Source organism: Callionymus lyra, chromosome 4, assembly GCF_982586985.1.
Source record: "Callionymus lyra chromosome 4, fCalLyr1.hap1.1, whole genome shotgun sequence".
Lineage (NCBI taxonomy): Eukaryota > Metazoa > Chordata > Actinopteri > Syngnathiformes > Callionymidae > Callionymus > Callionymus lyra.
In genome coordinates, this window is record NC_141821.1 from 21,339,969 (window position 1) to 21,366,199 (window position 26,231).

Sequence of the window (26,231 nt, forward strand, 5' to 3'; positions counted from 1 at the left end):
AACAGGATTTTTTTTTAACTACAAAACAGAAATAAAAAAGGAAGACAGGAAGAGAATGAAATAAAGGAAAATAAACCATAAAATGGAGTAACGATAAAGACAAAGAAACCATAAATAATGATAGAAGAAAATAAAAACAACTAATGACATTATTTGAATCAGAGCAACAAAAGGAAGAAAAAGGCAAAACGTTCAAATGCGGGTCAGATGAGTCGAAGAAATAAAAGAGTCACAAAATAAAAACAAACAACGGTTGGACTGAAATCTTTATTACGTTTTTTTTAAAAAAAAGTACAATTTCTACTTTTTTTTCTTGATTTGACAAACAACAAGCGACGGAGAAAGAATCCTGAACGTCCGACAAATCACTGCTGATATGTAAACTTCAAGGTCGCTCCTCTGCTCTCGTGAGCGTCGCCATGGAAACCAGAGTCATACATCATCATCATCATCCTCATCATCCTCGGCGTTGACTTGATCAAACTCCACATCTGGTGCAGAGTTACGTAACCGTGGACTTCATGGCAACACAAGCTTCTTTGGTCGAGCGTCAGGCACTTAGTGTGTACGAGCGTTAAGTTAGTGCTTAAGGACAGACGCGCCATTACATTACGACCACCTCACGAGGAAAGAATTGTTCAGTTGTGCATCGTCCAAAAAAAACATCTACACCATCACCCGCCAGACAGAGGGCGCTAGACTACGGCGGCTGTGTTTTGGTGCTAAAGAGGAAAATATCAGTCGGGTGGTCGTAATGTTATGGCTTCTATGTATAAATATTTTTTTTTTTGGCATTTCTTTACAATACAGAATGTTGTCACATTAGCGCACAAAATGATTCAAGTTAGCAAAATGCTAACCAAAATGGTGCTAACAACTTTAGATGCTAACTAGCGAAGAACATCCCTAATATTTATCCATTTTTTGTGCTACCAAGCTAGTAACGCAAAAGAGAAAACTGTTAAAACAGTTACTTGTTTAACCACGTTGACTAGAGTTTGTTTTCAGCCATCTTTTTTGACAATAGCGCGGAGAAATGTAGCGTAAACACTTGTGAATATGGTAAGCTATGCTAATACTTTAGCCATTTAGCTAGCTAATCGTTCAACTGTGTTAGCACCGGTTTTGTAAGCTATACTTTCTTGGTTAGCATGTTGCTAACATCGTGCAGGGTCACAGCACACGTCATATTAGCTTATTTTAGTCACTACTTTAAAAAATACAAAGAAATGTTACGTGAAGCTTTAATCGAGTGAACCGGACGAGAAAACTTTTTAGCGTTTGGCTTCTTTCACTGTAATTCAACACAAACTCACGGGTAGAATTTAACCGCTGATCTCAAGCGTCGCAGGAATTAAATCGGTTGTTATTTTTGGTCACGGACTTGTGCTTGATTTTTTTTGGACGAGGGGCGGCGAAGACGACCGTCCTTCACCTACTGCTTGCCGGGCTCCGACCTCTGAGACAACAGGAACGTCTCCCACACCGCCAGGCACTGGAAACAAAACTCATTAAAATCAACATTAAGAGGGATTATTATCTTCTCTACGCTATTACTCATTCTTAAAAAAGCTGCCGCAGGTTGCCTGGAAACAGCTCGATTCAACGAAAAAAAAGTAAAAAGTTTATTTTTGGATAGATGATACAAAACAAAAGGAGAGATTTCTTCAGTTAGATGAACTGTATTTATGTTTTAAGATTAAAACCATCCTATAGTTGATGAAATGGTTGTTTTAATGAAGACAGAGAAAAAGCTCCTTGTCCCCCTTTTACTGTTTAATCCTGCCCCCTGTCGGTCAGTTTCAAAACTACAAATCCAAATTGTTCAACCAAAAATAAAATGACAGAAACAGAAACACTGCTACAAAACTAAAAAATTCCGACCACAAAACTATAATTAAAAATACTTTGTAATTTTGTAAAACAAACAAACACAATCCAAGTAACAATTAATAAGGAGTTTGTCTTTTATTTTACGTTTTTGTTTGCGATATTTAGGCCAAGACCAATGTAACATATACATCTAATTAATGTTTTTTTAACTACTTTTTTTACTCTTTATTACAAAGATATGACGTGTTTATGTCAAGGGACAACAACTTTCTTTAGGTCACAACTTTTTATTTTGTAACAGGTCCAGGGGTTGTGTATCAAACTAGAGCCGACAGCGAAGCACTTCATGCGAAGCGAGGCTGCATCTATAAAAAAGGCTCGCACAATAAGATCAATCCTTCAGAACCTGTTAACGGCGCCACCTTGATGTCAGTGTAAGAAGCGCGGGTTGTGAGGAATCACCGGAGTGGAAGAGCAGGGACGTCTAAAGAGACGAGTTCCCGAACTCGACGGCGGTTATTGAGGTGTGTTTTGAAACCTGCCACGTCACGAGTCTAAAAGTCGCCCCCAAAAAACCTCCTTCATTTGATATCACGATGGTGTTGCTCATCAACCGGGGAAGCAGCAGTTTGTCACGGGTGTTATCGGAGTCTGCGAGATGAGGCTTCTTATGAGGTTTCTATAATCTGTCCATCTGAGCGGCGCCAACATAAATCATTCACACAGCCGGCAGCTACTGTTCCTGCTGAATGACAATACAATCTTATTTCAGGAAGAAGAATCTCCTCCTCAGCAAGCCGGTCCAGCCGGGTCTGTAGAGAGCTGCCTCGCTTGGGTTAAGTTTGATGACAATGTTACCTCCGCCAAGGAGTGGTGGGTATGTTTTCACAAAAACATTCCTCATTGTGCAGAAATAGGCAAAATTTTGGTTTCGTTCTGTAGTTCCATCTCATTTTTAGAAGGGTTTTGTCATTTACTTGTATGGCTTTTCACCGCTGCTGCTCAAACATATAGCTCCGTAAAGTGATCATACAACATAAATGTACGGCAGTCGTCGCTGCATCCTCAAATGTGATTTATATTGTAGTTGCAGTTGAGTCCCTGGGCGGCAAAGCATCACAAGAGCTTTTCAGTTGGATTTTTGGATCGCAGTTACGGAGTTAGTAACCAGGGGCCTCATGGACTAAGGGGTTTTACGCACAAAAAACATGCTGAGCCACCTTTTTACGTCAGAGTCCATATGTATCAATACTGAAAAGAGAGGTAAAAAGCTTTTAATTCCTACAAGGTCTGTAGGTCGAGTACGACCGGATCAGCTGCTCAGATGCATGTCAGCCTCACTGGTCATGTTGAGATGTTTACATCAGAGTTACATTAACGATCAATATTGATCATAAATTAACACACAGTAGTATTAATATGTTCTCATTCACCAAATTGATGATCTGTATTTATTAAGACAACATCGCTCATTTTTTAATGAATATTTTAATCCGCTATTTTACACTATTGAGAAAAAAAAGAGGAATTATGAGCTTGTTTTTATAATATAACAAAGAAAATGATTTGCTTCTTGTGCTTCAAGTCAACAAAATTCACAAAGACTTTTGTGAAACAACGTTTGATCAAAGTGAAGCTGCAGAATGAAAGCAGCTGAAAACACATCTCTTTGAAAAACACACCTATATAAATACACTGTCACATGTTTTTTTCATTTGTCATTTGTTTTTATTTTGTAAATGTTATAAGAACTTGCATGGGTTGCAGTTGCGTCACACATTTATATGAAACTATCAGATCATCTTCATCATCGTCATCATCAATACTCAGCACTTTAAGTTACTGATTTACACTTTTATTAAAGTTTTTAATCTTTAATTTGTTAAAGTGAATTTTAAACATTTCAAATAAGCCCCTGATCGTCTGGTAATAAAGTATTTGCGTTGATAACTGTGTATATAAAATATAAACATTTACACAGGAGCTCGTCTGCACGATTTAAATGCAAGTATGTTGTTCATTTCAGAAATGTTTAAATGAACGAATATAAACGGTTAAACCAGTTTATATTCTTGTTTTTATTCGTTTGTCCTGATCGCGGAGAGAAAAATCACAGACTATGCTTCATTTAAATATTATTTAAATATTTGTATGAGGGCGTGGAAAGGGCTGAACAAGTCTGCGATTAGTTCTACGTTGATCGGAATGTACGAAGGAAAACTGACTAAGTTCGTGTCACGCACAGATTCATACATCTGAATATTTTTGTCATCTTCTGGATTTCAGTTTCCGGACATATTACGAAGAAGATCTACGAACTTCTTAGTACATGAGGCCCCTGTTGTTAGTGATGTAAATGTTGGAAATACACAGGGGTGCTATATGAGGATATTTGTAATATAAAATGATGGTTTATTTCATATGGATCATATTGAAACAATCACCATGGTAACACAATATGTTTGGGACCAACAGGGCGCCCCTGACAAAGATGACGCCCTAGGCGAAGGACAATACCCGCCCTTGGATGTTTTTTTTTACGATCCTAAGTACTTTAATTAGTTTTATTATTCATTGGTCTCACCTCGCCTCGCATAGAAAGTAGATGATGGTTAATTTGATCTATAAAGATGCCAGTTTTTAAAATAAGATGAGAAATAGAGATTATTAATGTCATTATACAGAGACTAAGAAGAGAGTGAAACTGATGTGAAACACTGAGCCTTTAAGAATAAAAAGACAATATTTCAATCTTAGATCTGATTGGGTAAATATACATTTTTTTTCCGTGCCATCACCAGGTCTGCTTAAGGTTAAACTATTCTTGACAGAGAGATACCATCTTAAGATCCAGTACAACGTGTTCCCGTCAGTGATCGAACTAGCTAGCGTGTTTTTCAGAGAACGTCTGAAGGGCTTTGGTGTGAAGGAGAAAAAAGGGCATATTTAGTTCAAAACACGTGTCCAGCTCATCGTGCCGAGGCCAAAACCAAACCCATCAAGTCAATTAATATGGGCCAGAAAAGTGCATTAAATATGCATCGGTGGCTCAGAATTCAATTAAATGCTAAATTGAATCGCCCTGAATATTTTGACATCGTGACCCTCTAATCAGGAGAGTTAAAGCTTCGCCACTCGACGGTGCTGATACCCAGCGCCACCATGGCTTCATCTGCAGTAACTAGACCGTGAGCAGATTTAAATGCTTAACGTAGCTGCCTTGCTACAGGTTTGCTTCTTTTGCCTGATTCCAATAATGTAAAATACACATATTTAAATGTCAGTATGCGTTTAATTAAGTGCAATTTCCTGAATAATGTTGCGCTTTATTTGTGATGCTTTTGTCACAGCTGTAGCTGCAACATGAAGAGATCAATCTTTCTACTGCCTTTCTGCATAATGGTTTCTTTAAATCGTCAATATGTAACTCTGCAGGAGTGATTGACTCCACAGACTCTCATTCCCGGGAGTCAAACGCTGATGCATCGGATGCATTATTGTGTGACGATCATTGATGTAATCTCAATGTGACGTAGCTGCTGATGGACCGCTGGCTGTGGTTGTTCCTCCGCGTTTGGTTTTTCCTCTTCACTAACTTTCGATGCAGGAAGCGTCTGTTGTTGCCAGAGAAACCATGGAAACCACTCCGTCTACCAGACTATATTTTTAGTGATGCGCTGATGTTGTGCTCAGATGATGCTCTAAATGTCTTATTGACCTATAACAGTGCGCGGTTGGATCTACTTGAAGTATAAATAACCTTAAAGTACTTATTGTACGATGGATTCATTCAAAAGAGAACTACTGCTTAAACAATAGAACAATACAGAGTTAAAATACATATTTTAAAAGGCCAAGATGACAAAGTGACAGCAGCCCCAAGATAAGTCTCAAGTTTTAAGATGCTCATAATATGCTCCGCTTTCGTAACCTCTCGTTCGCCCAGATTTCAGACGGGGGAGAGCTTTATAAAGTACTAAGTTCAAAACATGGTCATGATGAGGGACTTACTGCATCTTGGACAGAAAGACTTCAACTTCAACATGAGAGTGAGTCAAGAGAGTTGGGTTTTAATATTAGTTGCCATTCAACATGTATTTAAACCTGGAGAGATATTGAATCACTCAATCAAACCCACTTTTGGTCTCCCCTGACAGAGCTCCTCATACATCAAGAACAAAGAATTTAGCTCTCAAATAAAACCGACAGAATACAACACAGACCGTAACACAATTAAAATGTGATCTTTTTTTATTGTCGTTTATAGTTGTCGACTTAGAGATTGTTAATAATACATCTGAAAACCAAGTAACATTCACATTATGCGGAGGGATTGAAATTAAATTAAATCTGACTTTAAATGAGTTCCTTTAAAGTTCACATTCCTAATTTCTTCTTCTTCTGCCTCAGTTTGACGTCAGCAGTTTCCACTTTCCACTCATTCGACAAAAGGCTTTAAAAGATAGAAAGAACTTTGTTTGTTCAAGAGCTTGACTACCGAGAAATGATTTGTTGACTCCAGCTTAAACCTACACACTCGTCCATTGTGTCTTATTGCTCATCAACGAGCTACTTTCAAAAGTAAACTCTTTACACTGTGGAGTTCATTCATGGTCGACCTCAAACTTTCTGCCTCACGTGTTTGGCCCGCTTTACCGACCGCCGCCTCGCACACACACACACACACACACACACACACAAAAACACACAGTGTGAGGCGGGCTTCTGGGGGCATCAGTGTTGGTCGCTGAGTGTTTTTGTCAGCGCTGCCGCAGGGAGAGGCACTGCGGAGGAACCCAAATACAGCGAGGATGACTACACACACCGATGGCAGCGGCGCCACAAAGGAAAAGTCCACCTACGCACTGGCTTTTCAGCCGCAGTGCTGCGTTGATTGAAGCTGACTGGGCTTGAAAGCCGTGTTTATGGGAACATTAAGTGTAGTTGCACTCGCACACTTTGTAAAGTCACCAAAGGAAAAACACACAGGGACAGGGTGACAGCCGAGAATTATTTTCCCCCCAAAAGATTGGGAGTTCTCCTCCCTCAAATCCAGACAGGATGGTGACGAAAGTCTATGAAATCAGGACCTCCACGGAGGCCGTGTACAGCCCCGCGTCCTTTACTTCATTTATTCATCCACTGCCTCTTTTAGTTTACTTTTTAAAGTTGTTCAGTCATTCAAAAGTTCAACACCCGACTACTGACGCCGTCAGTGTTAGGGCTGCCAACCAAAATTTAACAATAAGAATAATATAAAGTATTTATTTTAACATTAAAAAATTGAGTAATACATTTCTTGGTAAGGGAGCAAAAGCACTCTTAACATAAATTATATTTTTATTCATAGTTTATTTTGATGGGGAACACATTTGCAAAAAAAGTTAAATAGTTATTCTACAAACAAATAATATAAATAAAAGATTAAGGGGATATGTGTGTGAAACTCACAATACAAGTGGAACCGAGTGCCTTTCAGTTTCAAGACAACTCCTTATATGTGACAGAATTTGATTCATAAAAATGTGATCATTAGTATGTAGTAATGTTATGCTCATAGGCTGAACATATTAACTACACAAATGCATTAAATTACTAAAAAATACATCTTAAAAAATGTGTTGAAAACAAAAAAATATATACACACATAATGAAGCCTAAAAAACATTTTAAAAGAATATACAGAAAAATAAAAATTGTGCTGATTCAAGTGTTTTTGAGAAGAGGTTGCCTGCACGGACCAAACAGAGCCTAACAAAGACTTTTATGATAATATATATATTTTTTAAGTATAATTTAAACCTAATTACAAATACAACATTTCAAATAAAAGCAAACTCAGATAATTATGTTGCTGATGCAGATTTAAAAATGAAATAAGGCTTACCTCGAAATATAACTTTGGACATATACTTTTTTTACTTTATTCTTTCACTCATTTTATCATTATTAAGATCACCAATGTATTTCCAGGATGCTACTGCCTTAAAAATATATGTTTCTAACCACAACATTCCATCCACTATCACTTAAACTACACTACACTTCCAAATAACTATTGGGTCTGTGTTTTACCAGCACACAAGCACAAGGCTCTTCTTAAGTCGGCATAAATCCAATCTTTATAACCACTAAGAGACAATATTTGGTCAGCTCTGCAGACACCTTATTTTCACTGGTATCATTATGTTTTGTATTGTCTTGTATGCTAACAAATATCTGTCCTCAGTGGACATCAGAGAATAAAAAGTCACTGACACAACAATACAACAAATGTATACTGTGGTGGTAAAAATATTGATCTACAACTACACTTTTTCCACGCGCTATAATGCAACAGACATTGTTGTCATCTTAGAAAACGTCCCACACAATGCAACAGCAAACACACAAGTAGTCAGGAAGCACACACACAGCACATGTTGACGCACATGAAAGTGAAGTATTTACTAAAGCCACGTCTAACAATTTTTGAACACGTGCTGCATGGATGCGTCATTGCTAAAAATATCTCATATAGTGTTAATCTGGATGCAGACTCGTCCTGATGGGGTGTGATTGGGTGGAGAGACCTTCTGCCCTAGGGTGTCACGTGAACTTAATTCATACTCGTGTTAATGCAGACCTCAGCGAGCCATTTCAATGGCTCTGCCGCCATCTGGTGGAGAAAAGTAAGCACAACATCTCGCGGTAACCACGTTGGGAATTTAAACGCAGTCGAGATGATAAAATCACGTTTCTTTAACATGAAAATAGTGCAGGAGGAATTCAAATCCGTGCCTACGGAATTTAGGACAAACTAATCATATCGCCTGAAAAGCATGCAGCTCCAATGATGAGTCCCATATAGCAGTAATGATGGTAACCATGGTAACTGCATTGTCTTATTTAACTGCTGTAGAGCCCTCCAGTACAAGGTCCTCGCATTCATCATTCCGAAAGATCCTCCTGTGAGAAAACATCACTCTGCTTGTACCAGCATCAGTTTAAACGACTGGAAAGCTTCTTTTTTTAAGACAAATCCTTCAAAAATCCAAAGTAAAACTGATTTTCATTCAGATTGTAGTCGGAGTAACTGACTTGTTGCAGGAATAGGCTTTGACCTTCAAATTGCGCGAATGTTTGGTGGAAAAAATGTGCTCTACAGAAAACAGCTTCTTATTTGTCGCTCAGATAAATCAGTTTGAGTAAATACATGTTTTGAAGTCCAGCTGATACATTGTCTTTATGTTGTGGGATTACTCTGACATTTATTTAGGTATGACTGTCATTCAACACAGTAAAACAGATGGATTCAGCAACTTCCTGTGTGTTTTGTATGAATATCTGACGCAACTTTGATATAAGGAGCTTAAATTATTGTTAGTGTCGTCTCACCCCATCTCCTATAATGAGTAGTGCCAAGTAGGTAATAAGACACACACTCTTTATCCGTACATCTGCTCGCAAAACAAGAATTGTTTTAATGGATTAAAAAGGTGTTCTGAAATTCATCTGGATTGATGAGTCATTTTAAGAAGAGCTGCAGCAGAAGCTTTACTTCTTCCTAATGAATCACCTAAACTAACAAGATTTTAATTGATAAAAATGTAGCTTATCATAAAAATAAAACAAAGCAATAGAATTCCTTTATATTACAATATGAATAGAAATGAACAGCTTGCCTGAGGTCTGTGCTGACTAAATGCTTTTCAAGTTAACAGGAAAAAAGCATAAAAAATACATGTTCTGATGACTGATCTTCTGCTTTTTTGTGCTCTTCTCTTGAACATGGCACCGACACAACTTAACTGTCAAGAGCTAAAGCATTTTTTAAAATACTGCAACTTACACGTGGAACATTGACTTAATTAAACTCTCAATGAAATACTAAACCACCTCACAAATGAACACCTTTCAGAGTCACCTGAGAAAGATGTGTGGTTTCTACTCACGATACAGATGAATTATTAGACAAGCGTTGTCTCTGAACTCGTCACAGACTTCATGATACTTATGTTTTGTCACACATTTCATTGCAAACAGCAGAAATTATTTATCTATTACTGTGATCCTTGAAGGATTCAGTAAAACTTGTTTCTGTCCCTGGAAATAAAACATTCTTATTTCAACATTCCAAGTATTATATTCATCAACTACCTGCTTATTTATATTCCACTCCTGTACTGACATGTTTGCTGCACCTCTGGTTTCCACCACATTAAAAACCCAGCAAAGTGATTTGGAATTCATTTGACTAATCAAAGTGACGCCTTTCAGACTGGATGGTGTGTCTTTGACAAGAGATGAGTAGGAGGAATAAAAGGCAATGCAGACTTTCTCCCTGATAAAAATGTGTCCTAAAAACTCACTCTTTGCGTTCAAATAAAGAAAAATAAACACTCAGTGGAAAACTAAGAACAATCAGAGTTATTTTGAAAAACAGAAGGCTAAGAATCTCAGTTGGTGTAGTGGGAAAAAAAGACAAGAAGATAAGAAGTTCAAGAAGCCTTCCATCTCTCGTGACTTTAATATTTTCTACTTCTGATGGAGATCTTGTTCCACTAATGAGGTAAACAGACTTTTATTATCCCTTCACTTATCAGTGTCAGTTATTGTTTAGTAAGTTTCAAATTCAGCTGACACTCTCAAAAAACCGTCACTTCCTGATTCTGCCATCATCTGCTTCCTCGGCTTTTGCTGACAAATTCCTGGAGTGGAAAAAAAAGCAACAGCATTCTCAGCTGCAAGTGAGAGCAGTTTATACACATGAGGGGAACATTTTTCTGTGTTCATTTCTTTTGGAAGCTGGTGGAATTTAATTCCTTAAATAGTTTTTATTAAAATTAATAAAACTCATTCCTTTAAGCAATGAAAAATAAGTAGACATCTTAACGATGACCCAAAAAAAGGAGCATAGAAGAGGAAACAAACCTTTAGAAAAGTGTGTTTTTTTAACCTTAATAAAAGGAAATTTGAGATATCAGGTCATGAATGTCCAGGAAATGGATCAGCTGAAACACAGCCGAACACTATTTTTCTCTAATATTATTCAATCTAATTAAGGATTAAAACAAAAAGATTAACGGGACAGTAGCCTATTCCAACTTGCTTGCACAACACACAGTAGGAGCTTGCACTGCAGATCCTTCCGCACCACAGGAAGTCTCACACCTTCAGAAGATTTATGGATGCAGATACATTGTGACATTAAAAAAATAGAACCATCTGTTCCATGAATGATTATGAACATTTTCAGAAAGTCTATTAAAATCTCTTCATCCCTTATCTTAGTAACAGAAGGTGTTTATGGAACGAGCTGTGACCAGCACGACATCTGGGCCGCCACAACACTTAGGTAGGTAACACAGAAAATTCTGACAGCCCTGAACTCACCAAATCAACATCTATTTGAGCAAACAATTGTGATGATTTTCTAAGACGCCATTTCTAAACAGGGACATTGTTGAAAGCACTGTAAGGTTTAATTGCATCGGCCTCTGTGTTGACCCGGTTACCTCAATCTAGAACTCTCTTCCTGATCAGAAAAACATGCGCCTTTGTTTTGCTATTTGAACAGAATCTTTAGATTCTTGAACAGCTGTGTGAATAAGGTGAATCTGCCTCCATCATTAATGGCCAAACTGATTCAATCTCCTGGCAAACATCCAGAAGATGATACTTTACTGGCATGATGAAAAATCCAGGAGAGTCTTTGTAGCAATTACATCTTAGTTTTGTGACTCATGTTGACTGACGTCTGTCCTGAGAGGATCAGCTTTACTCAGACCGGGGTTGAAGGTCAAAGGTGGAAAAGAAAAATGTGTTTGACAGTGATTTTAGGATAGAAATGAAATGAAAGTATTGTTTAATCAGCGGTTGCTTCATATGAGGAGCCACCCTCGGCTAAAGCCTTCCTTGATGAAATATTGATTGTCGGTCACAAGCGTACCTTCTCGTAGTAGTCCACGTTCTTCTCTGCGGTGGAGACGAAGGCCGACTTGAGCTCGGACCTCATGCTGTTCTGCCAGCGGGTCCAGTCTCCTCGGAGGGCGTTGTTGGCCAGTTCCACCCGGTCGGCCAGACCGTCGACCTCCTGTTGTAGCTACAAATCACACACACGCAAAATAAATGAGTCACATTAGTACTAAAATAGGATTGAATGACAATAGAAATTATGATGTAAGATTTAAATTTCATCTATATTTAGATATATATATAATATATATATATATATATATATACATTTGATACATTAAATCAGGATGGATATATATAGATATACATATATATATATTTATATACAAAGATATACACATATACATATTCACAGTATATTATTTTTCATATATTCTATATATAAATACACACATGCGACTCAAAATAAACAACTTAAATGTAAATGCTATATAAAGAACATTATAATTAAAATGATATATGCAAGTCATTAATGTTAGGAGTACTTCAAATATTTGGGTTGTTATTTAATAAGTGACAATCAAATAAATGTATGATTTGAAATTCAAGACTTGAGAAAACAAGCTTTTAATTTAAAAATGACTAATTAAAATTAAGTTTGGTAAAAAAACAAAACAGCATTTAGTGTACATTAACATATTCCTATAAACATGAACCTACTTATTCAGCATGTTGTCAAATCATCTAAACAGGCTGAATATAAATGTATGCCAATATTAAAATAAATAACAAAGCTATCATTTTTAATATAGAAAATATGTTTTCATAAATTGATTCAAATCAAATTGAGGGTTATAAAAACTACTATTAATAAGGATTTAGATAATATATATATATAAAAACATTTCTATAGGTCACATTATAATTTAATACAATGTGAATGTCTTAAAACAGCTTTTCTTAAATGAAAAAGTTAGTTAGTAGAATAAGCAAACTGGTCAAATAGAGAACGCAGAGTAATATAGCAACAACAAAAATAAAAAAAACAACAATAATAAAGTTACAATAACCATTAACCTATGTGCAAAGTAACAGTACAGAAAATAACTTTGCTCAGTAAAGTTGGTGTGCCCGTGTTATAGTGTATATACTTAGACGGGTGTGTAGCGATATAAGGAGTTGTACGGAATAGAAGGACATGTGACCACGAGCAGAGCCACATGTGTTGGAGAACTAACGGATCATTAAATCAAATCAAAGACTTCAGATCGGAAAGGGAAAGACAAGCAGTGTGTTTCCATGACACTCATTAGGCTGAGAGAGCGGCCACATGCTTCCTTTAACAAAAGCTGTGAAGGAAATGCTAACAAAGCAATGGCGCTGACATTTACATCCTCATTAGTGCAGATCTGTTAAAGGCAATATGCATTAGAGGTGGGAGTGTTTCATTAAAGTCCCACACGCAGACAGAAACACACACTAAACCCCCCTAAAAATAGCTTCATCCTTTGCTTTCGAACTTTGAGTTTTCCCTTTTTTTCTCCCCTGACATTTTCAGTCATCATCTGAAAGAGGGAATGGGAATTTTCATTATGCCGTGATTAGCTGGCAGGCTTACCATGTGTATATAATATTGACAGCTCTTATTCCCACTGAGCTGAGGACTGAGCTTGAGCCAACAAGCCTGGATATTTCGATAATCCTCCCAGGAAGACTTCTTCCCATCAAATATGAGCTGAGGGCGCCCCTGAGGGAGATGCACTATTCCGCGCTTCACTTTATTACACCTAATCTCCCGGAAGATGACGGCGGACACACAAACACATCTGCTGGGTTGCAGGGATACAGGCGGCAACAGGGAGAGAGGATTTCTCACAGTGTGCAGATGAAAAACTGAACTCACCGCGTCCTGGTCCACTTTTTTGGACGCCAGGGCTTCATTTTTGGTTTCGTACTCCGCTTGGATGTTGTCTCGTCGTTTCATCACAGCCTGAAACAAGAAAGCGCAGATTTTAAATCTCCTGCTGAAAGTACAGATATTTCCACTTTCCTACACTTTTCCTTCCGGGCTCTGTAGAGAGCTACAGAAGTAGATTATTTTCATTCTTCAAAAACATAATGGAAGAGTATAAATAGCTAAGATTCTTATTCGAAGCTCTGTACACACCAAACAATGTGTGAGGTTGCATCCACAGCAGTGTCTGCTCATCAAATATACCAATCAAATATTTATTTCCCCATTAATGGCCATTACTTCCCGATAGGCAAGTGATATTATGTTTGAGGTCAGTTGAACGTCAATAACAAGTATTGGAAAAGCTTCTAAATCACCCGCCAACTTTGTCGAGTCACTATCCAGTATCATCATTAAGCAATGGACGGATATAAACAACTTTTCCAGATAGGACTGGACAGTTGGCTCAAATCAAAGTAGGCTAAAGTACATGCTGACATGATGACCTATAGAGATGTCAGTGTTGGAGATGAACTAATGAATTCTAATGATCGATATCAACAGAGATTTTCCAATAACGGTAAAGATTATGTTAAATGAATTTCCTTGGTGAGCATTTCATAGAGGACACGTATATAAATAATTTAGATATAGTGAACCTCAAAGATTAAAAATAAATATAGCATTCAGACTCATACAAGTTGTTACAGACAGTTTGGTAAATATACATTTTGTGGGATTCAAATCCATATCTGTTGAGCTTCGTATTAATCACTAACATTTTAACAATCAGCACAAACTGAAACTTTATTTCCCCCCCTTTTTTATTCTATTTCAGTTTTTATGATTTTGCATTAACTTGACTGTGATCACGTTTTTTGCTTCAATTCTCACAGACGGTAAACACTAGGCTATAGATCCCGTTCCTCACCTTGCACTATCTCTACAATATTTGTTTTAGCTCAAGGCTAACAGTAGCCTTGAGCTAAATAACTGCGGTTTCATCTCCCAACCAAAAAAAACAGCCTGAACTGAAAAGTCAGGATAAGCATTTCTACGAAAGCCACGACGTCACAGATACTGCGTCAATATCTCTTACAAGTTTATTAAATCCGACAGTAGACAACATATTGCAAAACAAGTCCAGATTTTATGCTGATGTGGTGTTTTGTTTTTACACATCAACATTAGATAAAAGCTGCAATTCTGCCTACTAATCCACTTACAATGGTGCCATCAATTGATTCTGAAAAGTCTGTAGCACTAGTTTAGTATTTTTTACGTCAGAAAATTGAATACTTGAATTCAACATTTCAGTCTTATATTTGACTTTTTTATTCAAGTAACAATAAAATTGAATTAACAAAAGTTGCATTATTTTTTTGATAGTTGTAATTCAATAATTTATTTATTTTTTCAGTTAAACTTTCTTTTTAATTGAACATATATAGCAGTGACCTGCCCTCACTTGTATTGTTTACAGCTCCAATAGTAGAGGAAGGAGCTGACGTGGTGAACTCAAAATATAAAGTTAGTCTGTATCTCTCTGTCTGAACCCAAGGATTACTGATCAATGTTTTAGAAGAATCCAAAGTGAGACTAGAAATAATACTTGCTGAGCAAACCTTCCTGAAAGTTAATCCTCTTATTGGTACTTGAGCATTTGTACCGTCCTATGACCATTGAAGCGGCTTCATGAGCAGCATCCAGCTCACCTTTAGTGTCTCGGTGCAGAGCGTGTACTCATGCAGGGTGGGAATCAGAACATCAGACATTTGCTGGACCTGCTCCTTTGTCTCTTTGCTGCACTCCTCCACACAAGAGGCCACTCCCTGCAGCGGCTCCTTCAGCTGCTCCTCCGACCCGGCCCACAGCGAGTAGGTGTTGCTGTACTGCTGCAGCTCATCCAGGTACTCTGCAATATTTACAAATGTCACCTATTTCCAAAGACACTTGAGCAACTCATGGAGTGGAGCCAATAATGTTGTGCCATAATATCCTGTTCGAGTCACAACTGTGTTGAAACGGAATAAACTGTTTGGTTCTTATCTTTGTGATACATTTAAAGATTGATTTCCCCCACATCCCTTTTTCCGAGAGAGTGGAAATGAAGGCCAGAGTCATTATCCACAGTTAGCTGAAGGTTTGGATCCCATAAAAGCTGCAGAAATACCTGAATAATTTATCAACTTAATACAGAGAAACAAACTACAACTTTTAACTTGATTTAAATAACTTGATTTCAGGTTTCTTTATTAGTAAGTTTTCCTTTCAATTGATAACTGCAATGTCCAGAGGCCTTGTGTACTAAGAATTGTGTGGCTTCTACTCCGTGCGATCATAAATATGAAAACATAAATTTAAAACTGGATTTGGAGTTATTATGTGTTCATATTAAACATTACGGAGTTACAGTTATGGGTTGTTAACATGGATAAACGACAATATGAATGCGCACAACAAACACACACAGGTGTTCATTTGTATTACATTTATCTAAGAAAAGTGTGTTCTGTTTCTATACACCTATTTTTCATGTGATTTTGATACTACTTTTATAGAGGTGTGTTTTTTAAGCAGATGGCATTGATCAAAACTGGCCCTTGATGCACCTTAATTTGAATGTTCAGCTTCACCCTGATTGACCAGACTGGCTGCCACTCTCAGAAGGTGAAGTGATCATATGTGGTTCTTTTTGTTCGTTGTATAATAACAATTCCTTCAAAAACATTTTCTGAACTGTGTGAAAAAGGCTGATTAATAAAAATCTGGTATCAAACAATCATGTCGTCAATAACAAGGATTAGAATGAGGCACATACAGTACTTAAAAGTGTCCAAATATTGGATCTCCACTCCCGTAACTGATCAATGTTGATCATTAATGTGTCTCTGATGTGCACTTCTCAACAGGACGATCGAGTGTCCAAAAGGAAGGCAGCAGCAGATATGTGCGGGCACCAGCTGTAATGCATGTCGTAAACCCACACATTTAAATGCCATTTTCATTCTTATATATGTACTTTGCCCTGAAAAAGTGAGTTTTCAGTGCGCACACACTCCCAGTACATGATTCTCCTGGTGTTTGAGGTGGTGTGGAAGGACTGAGCAGCATGGCTTTGTGTGAAACAAGACTAACAAAAATACTTTAAGCTAAAATAAAATCACTTCCAGACTCACTGTCAGGCTCAGGCAGGTCCAAAGTCTGACCCGGAATAGTATTAGTAGACATATACCTCTTTTGTAAACTTTTTTTTTTGTTTTGTCAGAGAATGTAAAGCTGCTTATCCCGAAATACTGAACTTTTTGATCCTGTATGTCTATGAATAAGTTATTCATTTAGCAACCGCTAGTTTTCACTTTATCAAATGTGGCTCGAAGAAGTTTGGAACTCCAGGGTCTAACTGAATAAACGCTCTCCAACCAAACACGCTCCAACACTGCACTCCATCTGTACCTCTTTGCTCCTTAATGATCCTCTGTGTAACCCGGTCCACAGAGGAAATTTTGTTCCCAAAGTCCTCCACATACTCCTGCATGGAGGTGAACTCCTCCGGTCGAGCCCTCACGCCTCTCACCGAGTTTGCCACGGCTCTTACGGTCTCTCCCATTCGGCTCAGGAACCCGGGTCCCTGTTTTCTGTGCGGCATCAAATCCTGTAAAGAAGAAAATTGATCTGGAGTGAGCGTCTATCAACAGGACCTCACTTTTGAAACGGCTCATGTGAGCGTGTTGCGAATGAGATCAAGCCGTACATGGTTCTCTTAGCATGATTGTGACCTTTAAAAATGGAGTCCAGCGGAATGTCTTGATAGGATTTCAAACTTCATAGCATAAAGTCAGAAATAATGCTAAATTCAAATGTATTTACATACGTTTTATCTACATTTCACTTATACAGCACAGATATTTAATGTTTTCTAAAGGATTTCATTGTCTTACACTCAAATAAAAGAGTAGTTTTTATTGCCTAAAATATAACATAAGCTCAACAAATGCATCTTAAAAAAGACATAAAAAACATTATTATAGTCGCATTGACTTGGGATTTTTTTAAGTGCTGGAATAAATACATTTAAATATCCTCAAGACTATCAAACAAAATAATTTGTTTCTTGTGTATTTATATAACCTGCAGTTCCTTTTTTTATTGACATTTATACTCCTGTTCTACTCATAATCCCTGCAACAGTAAACAGTGAATTTATGCAATAAATAAGTTACAGTGAAACTTTGTGCTTTTAAATGGATTGATCTCATCTTTAATCTTTAACTTTATTGTATCCGTTTCCAAGATGCACTTTTGTGAAATCGTTTCTGTGTGTGAGTTTTTTGTCTTTGTTTGAGTTAAAAACAATGGTCAGTGACACACGAGAGCAGACATCAATGTGTCTGGTAATATATATATAAATTTACATTTTATTTTTATTTTTTTTTAAACATGACCTAAACGAGCATCTTGACGTGTCAAGAGCTAATTTTGCCTTTTTGTCAAAACAAAACGCATTTATAACATTAATAATCAATAATGCAAATCTTTGTTCTTTCTGTGCAGCCTGGTAAAAAATGCCTCACAGACCGTTACCAGTCCCTGGATCGGGGGTTGGAGACCACTGTGTTAAATGCAAGGTTTATAGACGTTTTATTTTCTAATGATATGGATAAAAGAACACATTATTATTCACCCCTACTTGGGTCTAGTCTCATATACGGCGGAACGTTACTAGAACTGCATCCGTTTAAAACAATAATTTCCTTTATTAAGGTTTTTTTTTTTTTATGTTCTCATATATATATATCAATCTTCTGATCTGCCACAATTACGAATAGTAATGCAAAGAAAATCAAGTTGAGGACTCCATCACCTTTTTTAGGAGTGATTAAAAAACTTTTTCATTGGATAGTCTAACCAATTGCAGATAATATAACATAAGATAATGCTATGTTTTTGCAAATAGATATATATAGATATTAGACTGCTGTGAATGATGAGGAAAAACAAGAAATATTTCACGCAGTAATAATCATCATTATTGCTCCATACATCAGAGAATAGACCGACGCTGTGTGATAATCTGCAGCATCTGTACAGCTATTTCTGTCATTAGTTATTTGTCCCTTCACTGTCAATTCTCCATATGCTTCACAGAGATAGAGTCACATCCATCCGGTATGAAGGACGGGCAGCATAGCAGCTTACAGCCAATCATGTCGAATTGGTTGGAACATCAATAGTCAAGCTGGGAAAAAAAAGGTTCTGAAACTAAACCTAGAGTATTGTGAGCCAAACTTCTTGTAAATTATTTTCCAAATGTCATTTGACAGTGATATTTTGTTCGATAGAAGATTCTGACCTCTGCGGTGAGAAAGACCTTCAGGTAGCTGCTGCTGGACAGAATGGGATGGTCGGCGATCTTGTTGAGAAAGCGATGTAGCGCTTTCTTCCTGGTCTCGATGAAGTCGTCGTTGAAGCGTTCCACCATCCCTTTCATCACAAACTTCTCTGGAAGCGGCTACGAAACAAACCAGTGACATTTAATCAGACGTTTATTTTGAAGAACCTCCCTTTTGGAGTCTTAATAATCACACATTTTTCCTCTCCCTCTGCGTTTGATGACTGACTCCCTCAAATAACGTCTTTAGACATTCTTATTTGTGCAGGATTTTCCCCGGATTTTCTTGGACCACATTTCTCATCTTATGTGTCTTGATCTTTTAAAGTATATATTTTAACTGTGTATTGTTTTTGATTGTTAAAGCGCTTTGTGACCCTTGTCTAGAAATGCACTTTACAGATAACCTTTACTTTACTTTACTTACTTACATTTTATTTCTTAAAAAAACCCTCCATGTGCAAGTGTGGATGTGTCTAGAGCGGAGATGGAGGTTTCCTCACAGAGCAAACATTATATATGATCTATTTCTGCTGTGGATTTCTCTTCTACACAAACATCCTCATCCCACTGCAGCCAGTATGACAGCTGCCACCGCTTCATGTGCTCGCCCACATCAACGCGGTGTATAGAATACATTACGACTAAGGACAGGAAAAACAAAAAAGACATATGAATCCGTGAACTCAGACTAACACGTGACTATTAAGTTTAAATAATGTGATTTATTTACCTCTTATGCTGATCAGTAAATGTGTGTTTTCAAGTTTACCAACAATAAGTTGCTGAATTACTTGAAATTTTTCATTGTTTTTATTTGTTTGTTCTTGTATTCTTTTTGCGTACAGTACAAGGACGCCAAAACACAAGTTAAACCTAATTAAAAGATCATCAATAGTTGTATCTCGTTGCGAATAAAAGCATTTTTAATGATACTGCTCCTCTCTGAACTTCACTCTGGGAAGGACAAGACAAAAGCCTCTCAAAACAAAAGCTAAACCGCCGCCTTCAGATTGATTAGAACCAGGAGGGCTAATCTAAAGAAGAACTAACTCAAGAGGATGATTAAGCTTTAAATATCGAAGGTTCAAAGGATGTCAACGAGCAGCTGAATAGCAGCAGAAGACGATCAAGTGCGATCACACGTACGTGGATAATGAGCGTCGGATGGTTTTCTTCTAGCTTGCTTCGTAGCCAAAAGAAGTCTTGGTATCGTCGACGGATCTGGTACTCACTGGAGTCAAACTCACTCCTGGTGGTCTGGAAGAGAGAACATGTGTCAGGTGGAGAAATGGAATAAAGAATTTATCTTAGTTGTTGCATTCGAGAGTGGGAAAGATACGTGAAGCTTTACCTGGAGAATAAAATCCTACTTGTAAGTAATGGACAGTTTTGATTTTGTGGAATTCATTAACAATGGTTGTGGTTTGCACAATCCAGAATACAGACTCTGAACAAGTAAATACATACTTTCTGGCAAACGAAATAAAATGTTGTTTTGCTCTTGATGTTACACATATTGACTGAATACAGCCATATTTATTAAATAAAGATTAATATCTTGGACTAGAAACACAACATTTAATCCAATTAAACAAATGCCAACAAAGTTAACACATGCTACAGGCACTTAAGCAACAATACGCAATTTTTAGAAGCTTGTTTCTAGTGACCCCCTGGTGTCAGAAAAGTGTAACTGCAACCATCTTAAAATCAGTGAGTAAGTAAGTAATTTTTATCTATATAGCGATTTTCCAGACCAGGGTCACAAAGCGCTTAAACAATATTCAATAAAGTATATACTTTAAAGGTCAAGATAAAACTGAGAGCAACACAGGAGTTCCAGAAAATCAAGGAAAAGCCTGAACAAATAGAAACGTCTTAAGATGTTTCTTAAAGGAGTCAGTAGACTCCATCAAGCGCAAAGAGAGTGAGGCGACTTTACCAAATACCACTTGCACACTGGTTTACCGAACAAGATTTAGACTTGATGCTTCAGCTTCTGGTTCTACCTGGTAAATATTCTGGTACTTCATTAGATATAAATGTCCCTGAACCATCGTCCAGTACAAGTTGTTTGGTGGTGACGTGGACACGTGAAGCAGATCATTTAAGATAAAAACTCAATATGATAGTTAAGGCTGCTTCAAAAAATGGATTTTATATTTTATTGAAGATGTGTTTAAGTATATTGTTATGAGCAGAGCAAGGTTCATGGGCGGCAATAGCTGAAAACATTAAAATAAAATAAAACTCATAATGGTGGAATGTTTCACCGTCACTTACTGTAAATCTGACCTATAAAAATGTCAGTTACTCATTAACAGAAGCCTTTCAATGGTAATCGTTGAGATTCTGAAGAATGTACTTTGAGGGTGTTTGAATTCCTTTGGAACAACTTTTGCACCAGCAGTTTATTCTGACAATAGACGTAAAAGAACTACCAGAGAACAGGTTGAGGTGATGAGACAGACAAGAGTAACTCAAACCAACACTTAGGCTCTAGGGTCCGAAGAACGAACTTGATCAACTACAGCTGCAAATGCAAACACACACACATTCACACTAGTGAATATTGAAAGATGTTTTTTGACCTCAACTAACATGAGCTTTATTTGAATAATATAGAAGGTTTGATGATGAAGCGATAACGATATTTAATCACAAAATAACTTTACCTCGATTGACATTCGAGACCCAGTCGATAGAGACTTCATTATATTGCATCCGTCCATGAGTAGTCAATGAAATAAAAAAAAATGAGTTAATCTGTGCTGCTGGCTGTGACCAACACTTTTTTTCTATTCAATAAATTCTGCAACGACTCTTGCACCTTAAAACTGCCGATTGAAGCAAAAAGAGGCAAACATGCCAGTAAGCTGACGTTGGAACAACGATATACTGTTTCCTTTTAAAGGAACACTTCTTTCTGGTGTTTACAGCAACAAAAATGAATACATACTTTCTTTAATCAAAGATCTGAAAGTGCTTGTAGGAAAGTGCTTAGTAAAAAATATTAACAAAAAATGTTAATTCATATTAAAAAATACACAATGAAGTGTTAATATCTACTTTAAACTCTGCTAAAAGGAGCCCAAACATAATTTTTAAAAGCTGCCGGAGCCTGGTGTAAATGCTGTGAATCTTTCAGTGTGAAATTATATATATAGAACAAAATGTAATCCATACAGTGCTATTAAATATCAATACAGTATCAGGAATAAAAAACATTGCTATATATATATATACACATTTTCTTACACCCCTAGAATTAGGTAGCATTTAATTTACTTAAGCAGAGATTTGACTTTAGTGACTGATATGCAACATTGCAATATTATTATTTTGTTGTTTTTTTGCATCAGCGTTTATTAGTGATATTATAAATGATTTAAGCTCCAAAATCAACGACATTGCTCCTGAGCAACATCAATCTACCCAGTGGTTACATTCAAACGACTCTTTACAAAGATGGAATCCTGACATAAAGAGATCCCTGGACTCTAAACATCTGGCATGTGCAGCCAACAAATCCACAGCAACAGAGTAATGCCATCATGTCAATATCTAGGAGAATCTCAGCCTTTCCACTGAGGAGACTGGAGGAGGGGTCCATACAAGTTCTGGCGAAGGTCATAACAGAGGCAGCGAATCAACATGGCTCAGACACACAATGAGTTTGATTAGAAATTCAACGCCTCTTTCTATACATCACATTGCCTTGGGAATAATTATTCACAAGTAATCTATGGGCTGACAGCCGAGTGGCTAAATGCACTGTGTAAGTGACCACCAGCGATCACAATGACGCCATCACAGAATCACCAGGAGGGGATTTAGCCTTGAGCTACTTCGCTGCAGAGGAGACCCGGATCCTCCCAACAGCCTCGGGACATTCGCAGCAAACATCGACAGTTCAGCAAGGCTGTACCACTTTGTTGTGTGCGTAGAATTTTAATAGATTAATAACAATTGCAGGAAGGTGAGGAAGGTAAAAAAGGTCCTCACAGAAGAGAGGATGTTTGAATGGATGAAAGCATCATCAAACAAACCTTCAGATTTACTGGTATTGTGTTGGGAAAAAAAGGTTTTATTTTTATAAATAGAGCGAATGTGATTACTGCAGTGGCACAAAACAAATTTTATTAAGACATTTTCTTTAATTCTGCAGTTGTATTTTTGTGTCTATGTGTGAGCAAACTAGTATTTTAATTGCATTTTCAAGATAGAGTGAAAAAGTACAAGGAGCTTATTCGTGTTATTTTGGTTGTGACTAACATTCCATCTGAAATTGTTTTTAAAGTCAATTTTTAAATAACATTGCCATACGTTTATTTTGTTTGCAAAGAATGCAACATATTCCCCTCTTTTAATCTATTTATTACAAAATACATTGTTTTTACCAAATGAAAACATTTAAATAATTCATTTTACTTTGCCATTTTTTATTTATATTCAATTATACCTACATTTCTTTAGACAAAATGGATCTTTCCAACGAAACATAATTTCATTGTATCTCATTCTTATTTTTTCTTTTGAGCAAATATAGATACCATTATGCAAATAGAGACAATACAAATATATAAACACATACAATAAATATTAAATAGAAGTAACCGAAAACAAAAAATAATGTTTAATTCATTGTATTTCTGCCATAGTTGCAATCATCAAAAATTCAAAATTGAATTCCACACCTGGGTCAAGACTCGATACGTGATGTAAGTCTCAATGGCTGTGACATGGCTTTCCGGATTGTCCACGGTGATGAAGAGGTCCTTCGCTCCGACGGGGGCCTCCTCTTCCAGCTGGTAATGGTTGACCATGGAGCCGGGAGAGTTGGGCATCGGACCTCCGTCCGCCAGAGACATATTCTGGGACGAGAAACGGTTTCATCGTTTTAACATTTTTAAGATGCAAGGCAGAGGAACAAGAGTGTGTCATTGAGTGCCTCTGTGTGTAGGGGTGTCTGTTGGTGTGTATGTGTGTTGGTGTGTGTGTTGGGGATTATGTGTGTTGGTGTGTGTGACTCTAAATAAAGTGAGGGGTTTGTTACCACGGATGTTATTCAGATCCTTCAGTCTAAAGACAGACGTCTGTGTGAAAATCCTGATGAAACCTGCAGGTCAGGTCACAGTGGTCTGGACCTGAACGAGGTCAGTACCTTGATAAAACCAAGACCAATAGTTCTAATAAGTCACCAGGAATAGAGGCACCAGGATCTACTTCAAGTTGCAACTAGAAGTGGATCGACTCCACCGGTATTGAGTCTTAACGTTAAGTCCAAATATAAATACACACACCCAGGTGACAACACTAGTATGTACACACTGACAATTGCAAGAACTAGAACACAAACAGCTGCTACATTCATCAACAACGTTCGTTTAAATAGTGTTTCCTGTGTGTCTTTAAAACGATGTTAGTTGTGAGGAAACACTGAGGAGTTAATCGTGATCTCATCCGTCACTTGATCGAGTTGCAGGAAGAATCTGAGGCTCAGACTCTGAGCCATAAACGTCACAACAAGAGTCCCGGAAGATGTTTTTTTTTGTTTTTTTTTTACCTGACTGAACACTTCCAAGTCTTCGTCCTCGTCCAGGTCCAACATGTGTTCTGGGAAATCCGCCGGTGCCGGCTCTTCGCTCATCTCACCCCCTGTGACTTTTTCCAATAAAACGCTTGTGACACGGAAGATGAAAAGTTACTGGATAACTTCAGCTCGCAACAACACACGCGAGAAGAACTTCCGGAAGTCACAATTCAGAATACTGTTTAGTCAACGTCTATATTTATGATCACAATATAGAGAAACGAATGATTTTGTTGGCATAACTTAAACCAGTATTGTATCAATATGACAAGAATACGACAATGCTGTGCGAGAATAGCTTAATTAAAGTTCGGAAATTACACAGAAAGTAGTACAACTTTTATTTTGACGACAAACATATTTCCGGTGCCGAGTGTTCCTTCAAACAAATTACATACAAAGTGCGCATTAGCGGAAGTAACTCGCATAAGAAAGTTATTGATTTATTATCTAATAGAAAAAAACTAATCGACATGTTTAAATTACTTTCTATACTTACTATCTTATTATTATAGTAAAACAATGAATGTCATGTCATCGATAATAAATGTTGATCATAAATGAGTTGATCAGCAACTCAGCTCGACAAAGAATACACAGAAAGTTTGAAGTTTAATATCTTGAAGTTTTTAATTTATGTTAATAGTATTATATATTCACGGATAGGGACATCCTGGGCCATTATAGTGCTTGACAAGACATTCACAAAAATAATTACGTTTTTTTTTGTTGTTTGTTTTGTCTTTACTGTGGGACTTAACCTTTGCAGCTAAATGACTGATTGATGAAATAATCAATAATATATCAGAAAAAAACAAAGTATAGCAAAAAACGTCAAAAAATAGATTCGACAGATGGTAATGTATCATTGTTCCTAATAATATCTCCATTACTTGCGCCTTAAATTATTTCCACATTTATGCAGCGGACGATTATAAGAAGAAAAAAAAATGGAAATTGTGTCTTAACCAACAGATGGCGCTGTTGTACAAGATCAGCTTTGTGACGCTCTGTATACACATTAATTTGATTTTCTTTTTGCATGTAAAATAAAGTAAGAAATTCTGCTCACAAGGCTTAAAATGAAACATTTTGGATGAAATCTTACCACATTCCCTTTCATTTGTATTATTGCTATTTTAGTTCAACATCATTTGCCTTGGATTACTAAGTAAGAATGTACAAAGTACTGGATTCTTGACTCTACATATGTTCATTGGACCAGTGACAGCTGTTGTTGTTTTTATCTGTTGCTGTGTGCATGGATGTGTGTAGGTGTGTGTCTTCTTCTGTCTTTCCTGAAGAGATTTGCTTTAGCTGCCAATTTTCAAATCCAAATTATTCATCGATTCAACCATTTGTGTAAAATATTGATATTCTTCCACAATCCAGAAAAACCAATAAGAGCCAAAATGACATTGATACAGATAAAATCAACAATATTCTTGGTTAACCATTACAATTATTTTGGCTTCGAGTGTCTAGCTTAACGTTATTGGTTATCTGTATGCAATCATTTGTTCATTTAATCTCTCTTGTAATTATTTCATCCACCTACA

The 26,231-nt window shown here is 37.0% G+C and overlaps 1 protein-coding gene across 1 annotated transcript; it reads right to left on the bottom strand.

The window, feature by feature from the left end:
* Nucleotides 1–253: 253 nt before the first annotated feature.
* On the bottom strand, nt 254–24,813 carry snx7 (sorting nexin 7). Its single transcript, XM_087789149.1, has 9 exons — nt 24,646–24,813; nt 23,777–23,953; nt 20,226–20,336; nt 19,038–19,196; nt 17,141–17,339; nt 15,400–15,599; nt 13,634–13,720; nt 11,765–11,917; nt 254–1,495 (listed from the first exon to the last, which is right to left on the bottom strand). Exons 1-9 carry the CDS (start codon nt 24,727–24,729, stop codon nt 1,436–1,438), a joined length of 1,230 nt encoding a protein of 409 aa, XP_087645275.1. The 5' UTR covers nt 24,730–24,813; the 3' UTR covers nt 254–1,435.
* Between the last annotated feature and the right edge of the window lie 1,418 nt (nt 24,814–26,231).